This window comes from Misgurnus anguillicaudatus, chromosome 16 (genome assembly GCF_027580225.2).
Source record: "Misgurnus anguillicaudatus chromosome 16, ASM2758022v2, whole genome shotgun sequence".
Classification (NCBI taxonomy): domain Eukaryota; kingdom Metazoa; phylum Chordata; class Actinopteri; order Cypriniformes; family Cobitidae; genus Misgurnus; species Misgurnus anguillicaudatus.
Genome location: NC_073352.2, coordinates 13,173,030 through 13,186,212, shown reverse-complemented (window position 1 = coordinate 13,186,212; position 13,183 = coordinate 13,173,030). Strand labels below are relative to the sequence as shown.

At 38.1% G+C, this 13,183-nt stretch overlaps 1 protein-coding gene across 4 annotated transcripts in view; it reads left to right on the top strand.

The window, feature by feature from the left end:
- Window positions 1-13,183, top strand: part of htr4 (5-hydroxytryptamine receptor 4) — a 224,540-nt gene that overhangs the window by 188,089 nt on the left and 23,268 nt on the right. The window contains exon 7 of one of the 4 annotated variants that reach the window (XM_055177704.2): window positions 11,535-11,619. The exons of the other annotated variants lie outside the window; for them this stretch is intronic. Coding sequence (XP_055033679.1) covers window positions 11,535-11,598 — 64 coding nt within the window. The 3' untranslated portion in view covers window positions 11,599-11,619. The remainder of the gene's footprint in view (window positions 1-11,534; window positions 11,620-13,183) is intronic. 4 annotated transcript variants of the gene reach the window in all.

The window sequence follows — 13,183 nt, the reverse complement described above, 5'->3', positions numbered from 1 at the left end:
TCCGTTCGTTTTTTATAAAAAAAAATCCCATCCACGGGGCCAACCAAAGCGATCTCATCAGCTTCTTCGTCCATGTTCACTGTGGTTTGTTGTTGTCTGAAGTCATGATGAACGCTAGTTGGTGCTCCAGTATATTCGCCAAAACTCATCCAATGAGAAATGTTCCGCGGTGCAAAAATAAGTGTGATTAAAATGCGTTTAACACGTTATTTTTTGTGTAATTAATTAATCTTAATTAACGCGTTAAAGTCCCGGCCCTAATAAAAATACAATATCACAGATGCTGGACACCAAACCTAAAGGTGTCTCAGAATCTTCCAAGACCATGAATCCCACTTAAAACACAGATGCAGATTGGGCTTCACAAATGGCCGTGAAGGCTCCTTTCTTTGTCGTATACCACTCTGTTTTTCCCAGCTATTGGAAAACCTGCTCGGGACATAAATCGTGGATCTGTTGTCAAGTGCTGGGGCTGTCAGTATGTTAATCTGCCTGATAAACATTGCAGTGAAGTATGATGGGATCATGGGGCAGCTGCTTTGGAGAGGCACGGCTCTGCCGGAGACGCTGGAGGCAGGAGCTGTGGAACAGGCAAATGAGTTTTGGGGGATCCAGGCAGATTAACACAGACGACACAGATCTAAACACAGGCCTGCTGTCTTCCGTCTTAATTATTTAGTCTTTTAGTCACGGCTCAACATGGAGAAGTTAAACCCATTTGAGTATCGGAGGCTTCTCTGGATTCTGTATGAATGTCTTTGTGTCTTAGTGGTGGGAATAGTGCTGGTAAATACAGTATGTGTATGTCAGATCTTGACAGGAAGATATTGATTTCAGTGACATGATGAGGCTCATCTGTTAATTCATTTAAAAGTACATGTAAATTATACGACAAAGACTTAAATACATCTCTTCGATGAATAATATTTTCATTTTCATAAATTTATGAAAATTACTGTATATTTGTAATGAGGTAAAATTGGGTGGTGGGGTCATTTGTAAATATTTGTTTTAATGGTTAGATTAAACCATCGAAATTTAAGAGATGTATGGTATAACATGGACAAAAGACTTCTGATGTATGAATCATATATGTTTTGTATTTATGTACAAAACAATGCATAGATAAACAACATAAAGATAAACATGCAAATTTGACATCACGGTTATAGTGACCAAAATCACCACAGTTATCAATATTATCATGGTTTTGAACAAGTTCTAGAAATGTGAAAAAAAATTACTGATGCAAACCAAATTTAAAATTGATTTTACATGTAAGTGCACTTTTGTTTGCAAAAACTAAAACCATAAAACAGGAAAGGATATCACAGAAAGAATCCACTAGCTATATAAAAGTGTTTAACTAGGCTGCATCTGATTGGCTTGACTTTAGAAGCACATAAAGGGCAGCTTTGAGCACATGCCTGTCTTTGCTCAGTGCTATTGGGCAGGGTTTACAAAATTAATCCCAATTCATCCATTGCAGATCAAAATGCACGTAATCTTCATTTACAAAACAGTATGTATGTGTTTGCTTTTGAGGTAGGTGAGGTTAGGTATGTAAGTAAAGTAATAAGTTCAGTGTGCAAAGACAACTAAAGTTAGGCCATTTAAGGATGACTACTCTGTGGCTATAAAAACAAAACAATGCCCTGTTTGAGTAGCCCAAAATGTTAACCTGTGGCATGAGTTTGGGATGGGTCTATCTGTTTCTGAAGAATGGAAGATGGAGGGTGCGGCACAAGGAGTGTTTGGAAATATAATGGTCCTACTGTTTCTGAATACAAATCCAGTTTGCAACACAATTCAGCTATAACACAAACACACTTGAGGTTTATTGCTTTGTTTGAGATCTACCAATCAGAGCAGTCCTTTACCAATTGCTTTTTTGATGATTTAAAATGACGTTTATTAAATAGATTGTCATTATAATTAATATTAGAGTCTTTCAGTTTGTTTGAAGGATGAGAGTTATTAAATATGTTTTGAAATGAATGAGTAATGAAGTAATGCATGTGGAAGCAGATATTAATGTGGGTGATAATATAAACTCATTGTGTATGTTGATTGTTGGCCGACAAATTGCTTGTGATGTTTCATCATTTGTAAGTTGCTTTGGCTAAACGCGTCTGATGATGAATAAATACATGTAAATGGAGGATATTGCTCAGCCAGCTCAGTCCCTAAACACCCAAGGACTGGTGCATTCTGCATGCATCCACTGTTCCCACATTTGAATTCGTTTCAGACAAGCTCTGAGTCACCTTTATTTTCAGTGCATTCACCTTTAATTTTCAGTGCCATTTAACGGCTCGAGTACAAGGAAGGCAGAAATATTCACTGAGTTAGTATTTGCTTTAGAAACTTGATTTAGATGAATGTAGTCATGGAAACTTAGCGCTCTGGGACCCTAGATTTAACATCAGCACACTTTCAGAAAAAAAAGGTATAAAAGTTGTCACTGGGGTGTTACCCGTTCAAAAAGTACACTTTTGTAGCTAAAAGATGCATATTGGTACCTTTAAATGTACACACTGGTACCTTAGAGGTACATATTGTTTTCTCAAAGGTACATATTTGAAGAGTTTGGTTCCAAAACACAATAAATCCATTTTGACAAATTTTGGTAAAAACGTGTTTTCTATACCAAGAAAGTGACCAGATGAAAAACACTATTTTCTGTTACAAACTTTCCCATAGCATCTTTAGGTTATAAAAACATAAAAAATTCAAATCCATAACTTGATTTTCAAAGATTTATTATAAAAACGAATTATTTTTTCCACAAAATGCAATAAATCCGTGACAGTTTTTTATTTCAAAATGCTATAAATCTATTAAATCAATGTATAAATGTGCATTCATCTTTACCATTTTATATTTATTTAGTTGACAAGTGGTACACAATGATTAAAAAATCAACATTAATGGCATTAACCAAAACACTTTGTTATATTAAGAACACTGTCATTGCTGTGGTTATACTTGACGTCGTCGCTTAGCATTTTTCACAGCGATCAGCTGTAAAATGTTTTTGTCCTGCTCGATTTTCGTTGACTTTGAGTAAAATAATGTAAAGTTTTTCATAAGATCCTCTGGGGTCAATGTGTTAGCATGAGAAGCTTGATGCTGTCTGGAGAACAAGCACCCGAGTGCCTCTCGCGGAAATTATTAGATGTTGATGGCTTACGTTTCTTTCCCGTCACAGAAAACCATCAAAGGTTTATCAATGCAATTTAAGTATAATTTTGTTTTGTTTGTTGATCATGAAGTACAAAGTAGATGAGGAAAACTATGGCTCCGTACTCAGCGCGCCGTTTGTTTACATTGCGTGACTGGTGGGCTGTAATTTCAGAAATGGATTTATTGCGTTCTGTAAAAAAGGAGGAGTGGCGTTTATCGCATTTTGGGAAAAAAAGGAGAAAAGATGACAGAATAACACGGCGGATATTGGATTTTGCGTAAAATGAAGAATTTACTTTTAACTACTAACCTGATATAATACTGATTTTGGCAGTAACTAATTTTTTTCAAAAATGGCGTTTATCGCGTTTTGTGAACCAAACTCTTCATTTGTACCCAATTGGTACAGGACCTTTTTAAAGGTACAGTCCCAGTAAGGGTTTTGCCGATTTTGTCTGTCAACGATAGTCAGACATATGACCGATAGCAGGCTTTAATGACGATAGTTGGTGATAGTTATTATTATTATCACCATCCTTTCCAATTAACATGCACATTGTGTGCTTTTCCTCATATGAGAGGCTTTGTGGGCTTCACAATTGAGGAATGAATGAAGCAAATGCTTGAGTTTTTTTGGTGTGGCACAAGATCAAATCAGTCACAAGCATCTTCTTTAGGTTTTGCCGGACACATCACACATCATACATGGGCCTGTGCATGTCCTGATATTTAAAAGCTTATGCCCTGTGCAAACGTTAGCACACAGAGTACATGTGAAGCAGAGGTTAGCTAAATAACACTTGGGCAGAGTCACCAAAACCAACAGCAGGTTTGTGCGTTAGCCACACTTGGGTTGCGATGATATATGGGATTCAGTGCGAAAGAGAAAGCATGCATATCTGTGTGATGAATCCTGTCTGAAACGATGGACCTCCATTTCAGTGCACAGCGCATTGCCATGGTGATGACAGCTGGATTTTTTATGTGCCATAACCCATTCAGAAGCAAACCCAACACTGATTAATTGAGCTTTCTACTGAACAAATGCCAGTTCAAATTCATGCCTCATATTTTAATGTGACGATTCCAACCCCGATAAAACTACCCAGCTCCTGACATTTTCGGTCGTAAATTATTTCATCCATTTATTATTGAGCATGGTTTTTATGGCAGGAAATTTCTCAAATGTTTTTGGTTATTTTAACCACGGGCTATGTTACACATTATCAATGTCAGTCACCAGAACACCATTAAATCATCACAGGGCCACACAGTTTATCGCTTATCTACAGCCCATCTTATTGGTTTTGCTAAGTCTTTTCCCGCTCTAAATAGAGGGCTTGGCTTTTGATTTTGATGATAAGCATATGTTGTCTGGCATGAGCAATCCCTCAACGCTGATTTACTTGGGACAGGATGTTTTCTTCAGCAAACCTCAGACTGTAACAATACCACACATGTCAACTCTTACCAGCGTTCGGATACAGCCGCGCAGAACGCCTCGAGTGTTTTGTTCTTCGAAAATAAACTTCCTCGAAATGAAACGGCGACTGACAGAGGTGGATCAAACAAAATGTCCAGAATAAAGGACAGGAACCATATATGTCATTTTTTGTTAGTTTGATTCCGATTGGTGCTGTCGATACAAATTGACTGTACACGCTGCATCAGACTCTACTGGCTTTCATAGTGAATGATTAATCTGAAAGGTTATAAAATTGCAGTTCGGTTTGGGCCCTCACTTAAAATTGATTTCTTAATAGCAATTATTTTATGATAAACATTAAGGGGTGGTTTCCCGGACAGGGATTAGACTAGTCCTAGATTTAAACACTTTTAAGAGCTCTACAAACTGAAAACAACTTGCACTGACATATCTTAAAATACATCAGTGCCCTTTGTTTTACCTCAAAATGCACACAGGTAATGTTTTTAGTAAGGCATGTTTGTTGAAACTAGTTATACTTCCTAATTAAACTAAGGCCTAGTCCTGGATTAAGCTAATCCTGGTCCTGAAAAACCGCCCCTAAGAGATTACTCTTACAGAAACAAACCAAGGGTAAAATTTGAAGAACCTTTGCATGAAGAAAATGAATATTAGACACAGTGAATGCTTTTTTGTCATGTTTTGTTCTGTGCCAAGGAAAAATCAATGGTGACTAATGTTAAATGGTACATTTCATAAGACTTGTTTAAGATCCCGGTGTATGTATGTGAAGTTGTAGCTCAAAAGACCATATACAGTGAGGAAAATAAGTATTTAAACACCCTGCTATTTATAGTTCTCCCACTTAGAAATTGTCATTGTAGGTTCATGTCCACTGTGAGAGACATAATCTAAAATAAATCCAGAAATCACAATGTATGATTTTTTTTTACTATTTATTTTTATGATACAGCTGCAAATAAATATTTGAACTCCTGTCTATCAGCTAGAATGCTGACCCTGAAAGACCTGTTAATCTGCCTTTAAAATGTCCACCTCAACTCCATTTATTATCCTAAATTAGATGCACCTTTTGAGGTCGTTAGCTGCATAAAGACACCTGTCCACCCCATACAATCAGTAAGAATCCAACTGCTAACATGGCTAAGACCAAAGAGCTGTCCAAAGACACTAGAGACAAAATTATACACCTCCACAAGGCTGGAAAGGGCTACGGGGAAATTGCCAAGTAGCTTGGTTAAAAAAGGTCCACTGTTGGAGCAATTATTAGAAAATGGAAGAAGCTAAACATGACTGTCAATCTCCCTCGGACTGGGGCTCTATGCAAGATCTCACCTCGTGGGGTCTCAATGATCCTAAAAAGGTAAGAAATCAGCCCAGAACCACACGGGAGTAACTGGTCAATGACCTGAAAAGAGCTGGGACCATCGTTTCCAAGGTTACTGTTGGTAATACACTAAGACGTCATGGTTTAAAAATCATGCATGACACGGAAGGTTCCCCTGCTTGAACCAGCACATGTCCAGACCCGTCTTATGTTTACCAATGACCATTTGGATGATCCAGAGGAGTCATAGGAGAAGGTCAGGTGATCAGATGAGACCAAAATAGAACTTTTTGGTCATAATTTCACTAAACGTGTTTGGAGGAAGAAGAAAGATGAGTACCATCTCAAGAAAACCATCCCTACTGTGAAACATGTGGGTGGTAGTATCATGCTTTGGGGGTGTTTTTCAGCACATGGGACAGGGCGACTGCACTGTATTAAGGAGAGGATGACCGGGGCCATGTATTGCGAGATTTTGGGGAACAACCTCCTTCCCTCAGTTAGACCATTGAAGAGGGGTCGAGGCTGGGTCTTCCAACATGACAATGACCCGAAGCACACAGCCAGGATAACCAAGGAGTGGCTCTGTAAGAAGCATATCAAGGTTCTGGAGTGGCCTAGCCAGTCTCCAGACCTAAACCCAATAGAGAATCTTTGGAGGGAGCTCAAACTCCGTGTTTCTCAGCGACAGGCCAGAAACCTGACTGATCTAGAGAAGATCTGTGTGGAGGAGTGGGACAAAATCTCTCCTGCAGTGTGTGCAAACCTGGTGAAAAACTAGAGGAAACGTTTGACGTTTGTAACAAAGTTACAAAGGCTACTGTACCAAATATTACCATAAAATTTCTCAGGTGTTCAAATACTTATTTGCAGCTGTATCATACAAATAAATAGTTTAAAAAATCATACACTCTGATTTCTGACATCACAAGGGGAGCCAAATTTCAATTACCTATTTTTTACATGCTTGTAGAGAATGGGAAACATTTTCTAGGTTGATAGAAGCACTGGGGACCCAATCATAGCACTTAAATATGGAAAAAGTCAGATTTTCATGATATGTCCCTTTTAAGGAGGGAGGGGGGGGTCTATGTCATGCATTCTAACTTATTAACACTGTTTAAGAGTTGGATTCCTCATGCTAAACATAGGCAAAGTGTCAAAAAAGCAGTTGGACTTGGAGTATTTCTGTGCCGAATGCACTTCACCAGGGTTTGTACAAGTTTTTTAAAGTTTTTTCTAACACAAAAGATTCATACGTAACAATCGTGCTTTATTTTTATGGACAATTTCAGTGCAGGAAGTACAGTGGAAGTCCTTATATGGGCAATTTAACTGGAATAGCGCACACACACACCAACCAAGAGCTGACACGAAATCAATGTCACCGAAGACGTGTGTTGTTGTTTATGAGCGAAATTTAAGCTTGTTCAGCTTCCCAAAGAGCCCAGCATTTTGGAAACAATTATATAGTTTGTTTTATCTGAGGTAGCAGCGGAGTTGTGCGTGTGTTTGTTAACGCTGAATTTTGTTGAAATGGGGCGGTCTCATCCGGTCATGAATCGCAGACGGTCAGTAATCTGCATCAATGTCTGTGTTTTGTTTGTAGTCACCATGTAAGTGCAAATAATGTAAATGACACATACATGTAGTGAATCATGAGTTATCCAGAGACAGTGGGATAATATTTTGTGTGTGTTGCTTGATCGTGACTCACTCCCCCCGCAGTACGCCTCCAGGAGCTTGAGCTTATTTGGAAAGAATTGGTAAAGCTGATCTGACTTTTATAAATCTGATCAAACTAAATCTTTAGATCAATGGTCTCCAACATGATGCCTGCAGGCACCAGGTTGCCCGCACAGAGTTTGTGATTTGCCCACCAAAGCAGATTCTATTAATAGCATAAATTTTTATATTTATTTATTGCATATTTTTTTATATTAGCTTGGCTTCTTTAATTTATGTTAAAGTGAAAAGTTTTAAGTAGATTATATTAAAAAAGAAGCCCTCCAAATTGTTTTATCCAAAAACTTTGGAGACCCCTTCTTTAGAAATATGAAGGATGTAACACTCTATAGGTACTCAAGATTAACATAAGATAAGCAGAAACAGCATCTGTTATATGTGCTTTAAACTTACCTACTGTATCTGCCACACAAGCACTCATAGTTCATTTTTATACAATATTTCTCCATCCTCTGAAACTGGCACTGGTTTGAGATGCGAGATCTCTGGAGACTTGAGAAAATCTTTAACGTCCTGTGTGATTCCTCTGGAGGAATTTACCCACAATCCACCTCCGGCAGAGACTTGCTTATAGTGTGCATCTGCACACATTGTAGTATTGCACTTAAATTTACTGATGCCAAACTTTTTAAGACAGGGGTTAGGATTTTTTACAGGGCTTTGCAAGAATACACGACAGCACACATACATAAATAATGTCCTTATACAAAGCTTGGAGAGAAAATGTTGATCTGTAACCTTTATGAGCTATAGCACAGTGAGTCATGCAATTATTCTTGCATCTATTGGAAACCTCTGTGTTTGAGCAATTTGTGTAATGAGTCTTTATTGAAGCCAACAAATTAAGAGCTATAGACACGGTGTATTTTAAGCATCAGCTACTTAAAGCAACACTATGTAGTTTTTTTACCTTTAAATAATGTCTCTAAAATTATTTCAGTGATAGAACAACTTTTAACTGGACAAATTGTACTGTTGCTGCAACCTGAGCAGCCTCCTAGCTGCTACAAGCACACTCTGAAAGTGGTGGTGGAGGGTAGGAAACACAGCCCCGCCCCTCCCCCTGCCTGCAGAAGAGTGTCAGATACCAGGCACTGTGCACTTTTCAACCACATGGGGGAGCTGTAAGTCATTTTTACATGGAAACTGCATAGTGTTGCTTTAAAACCAGGAGAACTCACAAAACTGTACTGTACATTTAAAAAAAAACATTTACATTCCACATAAGCTATGTTTACATGCACACAATTGTGTCAATCCGACTGAATTTAATACGATTGAAGGTTACGACAATACGGTCCCATCGCATACTACATAAAAAGAAATTGCATACTTTGTCTTGAGTAGGTACTTATTTGAATCAGAAAATACTTAAGCTTATAATAAGTATGGTCTATATAGGATAAATGTGTGTATATATAAATGAAATCCAGATGCATACTACATTCCCTATGTTGCCATTGTCATGTGACCTACCAGCTTCAGTGTGTCGCATCATCTCCGTTCACAAATCCTTTCCCATAGCTATATGGGATATAAAGTGTCCATCGAATTCACACTTCAATATCTAACCAGTAGTCGTAGGTCGTCCGGTTACTTTTCGAGTGCTGTGGATTTGACAATCCCTGACAAAAGTCTTGTCGTACAAATTGAACTGAAGTGCTGCTGAAATATACTTCTAGTCAAGATTTTTTTTCAATAAATGGCTCATTTTAACCCCAACAGCTTTTGTAATAATGTTTCAGTGCAAAACGAAACTGTGAAAAAGTATTTTAATATTCACAGCTTGGTAAGCCCATTGAGTCAATTTTTGCAAAGATATAAGTGTTGTCGCCTTGTCATATGAGCTTCATCTGTGACTAATAATGGATCAATTAGGTCTCAGGTGTGTACACTGTAAAAAATACTTTGCTGCCTTAAAATTTTTTGTTGAATCAACTCGGATTTACAAGTCATTTCAACTCACTATTATTTATCTTGACTAGAGATGAGTTGTTGTAACTACAGGTGAGTTGTTATACACTGTAAAAAATGTCTGTAGAAATTACAGTATTAATGGGTATTACTGGCAACTAGCTGCCAGTAACTTACTGCAGATTTTACTTTTATTTTATTTACTGGCAACATTTTGTTCAAAGTTAAATGAACATGAAACATTTTCAGACTTTATCTTCTACAGTAAGTTACTGGCAACCAGCTGCAAAATTACAGCAACTTTTTTACAGTGTAACTTATAAAATTAAGTTGACTATATTTTATAAGTTGTGACACCTCATCTCTGTTGACATGACTTGTAAATCTGAGTTGATTTAACAAAAAATTTTAAGGCAGCAAAGTATTTTTTACAGTGTATAAAAGGAACCCCAGTACACTAGACCTCCACATCAACTGCAACTAGACCTCTGCAAACATGCCTAAGATTCACACTGAGACTAAAAGTTTTGATTATCAAGAGCCTGAAGACCAGATCCACTGTTGATGTGGCAGACACCTTCAATGTGTCTCAGAGTCAACTACAGAGGATAGAAAAAATGATTTAAAGAGACTGGAGATGTTTTTGACAAGCCCAGATCAGGCAGACCCGGCAAGACAACTGCTCAAGGGGACTGTTTGTTGGCTTGAAAATCCAAGGCCAGCCCATTTTCCACTGCAGCAGAGCTCCTCCAGACCTGGTAACCTGAAGTCCCTGTGTCAACCAGAACAGTTTGTCTGGTTCTGTCTCGAAATGGTCTCCGTGGGCGAATCAGTGCCCAGAAGCCAGCACTAAACAAAAGACAATTGAAAAACCGTGTGGCATTTGCAAAGGCCAACAGCCTACTAAAAGGATGGAAAAGCAAAAGGTGGATTTTTCAGACGAATCTTCTGTTGAATTACACCACAGTTGCCTCAAATATTGCAGGAGACCTATTGGAACCCGCATGGATCCGAGATTCACCCAGAAAACAGTGAAGTTTGGTGATGGAAAAATCATGGTCTGGTTACATCCAGTATGGGGGTGTGCCAGAGATCTGCAGGGTGGAAGGCAACATCAATAGTCTAAAATACCAAGAAATCTTAGCTACCTCTTATATTCCCAACCATAAAAGAGGCCAAATTCTGCAGCAGGATGCTGCTCCATCGCATACTTCCATCTCCACATCAAGGTTCCTCAAGGCGAAGAAGATCAAGATGCTCCAGGATTGGCCAGCCCAGTCACCAGACATAAACATCATTGAGCATATGTGGGGTAGGATGAAAGAGGAAGCATGGAAGACGAAACCAAAGAATATTGATGAACTCTGGGATGCATGCAAGACTGCTTTCTTTGCTGACTTCATCAATACATTGTATGAATCCCTGCCAAACCGCATGGATGCAGTCCTTAAAGCTCATGGAAGTCATACAAGATATTAAATTTGGATCTCACAGCACCACTACTTAATATGCTTACATATTTTTTGTCTTGCCAAATTTGACCTTTCTGTCTTGATTAAATTATAAATCTTTTTTCAGTGAAACTAATTCATTTCAGTGCATTAAACATCATTTGGGAGGGTTTTAGCTTTTCATATGAGCTATTTCTAACACCAGATGATTAATTAAAAGTCGGGTTAATAGCAGGTGTTTCTACAAAATAGATAAGCGACAAGACTTTTGTCAGGGAGTGTACTTCTTTTGTCACATACTGTTTCTCGAATGTATGGAAAGTATGCGGTTTCGGACACAGCCATTGATTGAATGTGCAATGAATGAATCAGGGCTGGAATAACCTGCATTTCCTGTTCTCTCCTTCTTCTCCTCATCTCCTTCCACTCTGTTCTCCACATGTGCTGTCCTCCTCTGCTCCAGTGGCTGCTCCTCTGTCTCCAAACTGCTCCTCTGGTTCTGCAACACTAGGCCTGTTCCTGTCTAGTGCTGTTTGGGAAGTTGTCAAGTGAGTTTTTTCACACTCGCTCAAATACACACATTTTTCTTTTCCCATCCCTGCATGTTTTCCTTGGAAATTTGGCTCCGTGTTCTTTGTGCATGAATGGGTGACGAGTGTCAAAAGGCATGAGGGTTGTAATGTGTGTGGGTGCTTTACCGGACAGACAGATTTTTAGATTTTTAAAATGACACTCTGTGAATGGAAATTCAGAATTTTTAACACGTTTGTAGTCTCTAATGCAACTTTAAATAAGATTATTCTGTATGGTAAACCTATTCTGTATGTATTAGTTATTTTAAAAGCTTCCTGTGCGTATGTAGTATTGGTAAAGGCTGAACATTTATGCAAACTCTTAATCTTAAACTTTGGTGCATAACCTTACCCTGCGTGTATTCTACTTTGCACCTGAATGATATGTGACCTATATGTGAAATATGTGAAACCAAAGCTAAAGTCATTTTTGTGATTTACTGTTTTCTATATAAACTCATCCTACATAATGTGAAAATGTAACTTTGATATCTCTAATATTGACTGAGTGAGTTCATGCAGGGCTCCAGACTGTGCCTAAAATGATCGTGTTTGCATTTGCAAGTGATATTTTTGCAGAGATCACCACTGGCGACAATGTAAATTAGATTTTAAAATTTGCACGCTATATTTTTCCAAAAAAAAGAGTCCATGAGAAAAGATGACCAATCAGATCTCAGATAAAATATAGTATTATATTTTAAAAAAATAGTTTTTGGTTTTTAGTTTTATTTGTATTAACCACTCACCACAGAAACCATAGTTTTGAGAAAGTAGTGAACTTTAATAATGTGCTTAAAGTGCTATATTATCATGCACTAATTTTGTACTTTATTTACTAAAAACTCTTCTTTAGTACTTTTAAACATGTTCTTAAAGCTCCAGTGTGTACTTTCTTTAGTTAATTCTTAGCAAAAACCCATGTTTTCTTCCAAAAGTATGTGCTCATTCATGTGTAATTACTTCCACCCCACTAATCAAAGTATTCTCGTAAGTGTAGAATCTGCTATTTAAAATACATACGATCGAGTCGCTCTCTGGCTGAATCCATGTTGTGCCTCCATCTTTGAAATACATTCGCCGACGAGGGACATTCCTGAAATTCAAGCTCCGCCTTTCGCGCTTTCAGAGTACACTCAAGCTGGCCGCGAGCTGAAGCCTACGGAGGTTGCATGTGTAGGCGGTATACGTCATCAAGACAGTCTTATTTCAGAATATTAACAATTATAAAGCTGACATTTATTCTTAGTTAATTGTAAATTGATGTAATATGCTTATGACTTGCGAATGTAATGCTCAGTTAATTTAAATAAACCAGGCTTGATGACGTATGCAGCCCGGATATGCGACCTGCGTTAGACTGAATCCTTCGGCCGCACGCCGTGATAAACCTGCGATCTAATGCTTTGAAAGCCTGTTGAAGAACTATTCTCGAGGACATTAAAACAAGTCGCCAAGGAAGCGAAACAGGGATTTTAAACGACAACGCGACAGGAAAAACATCAAGACCAAAGTCAATATTGGAGTTAGTTTTCCAAGA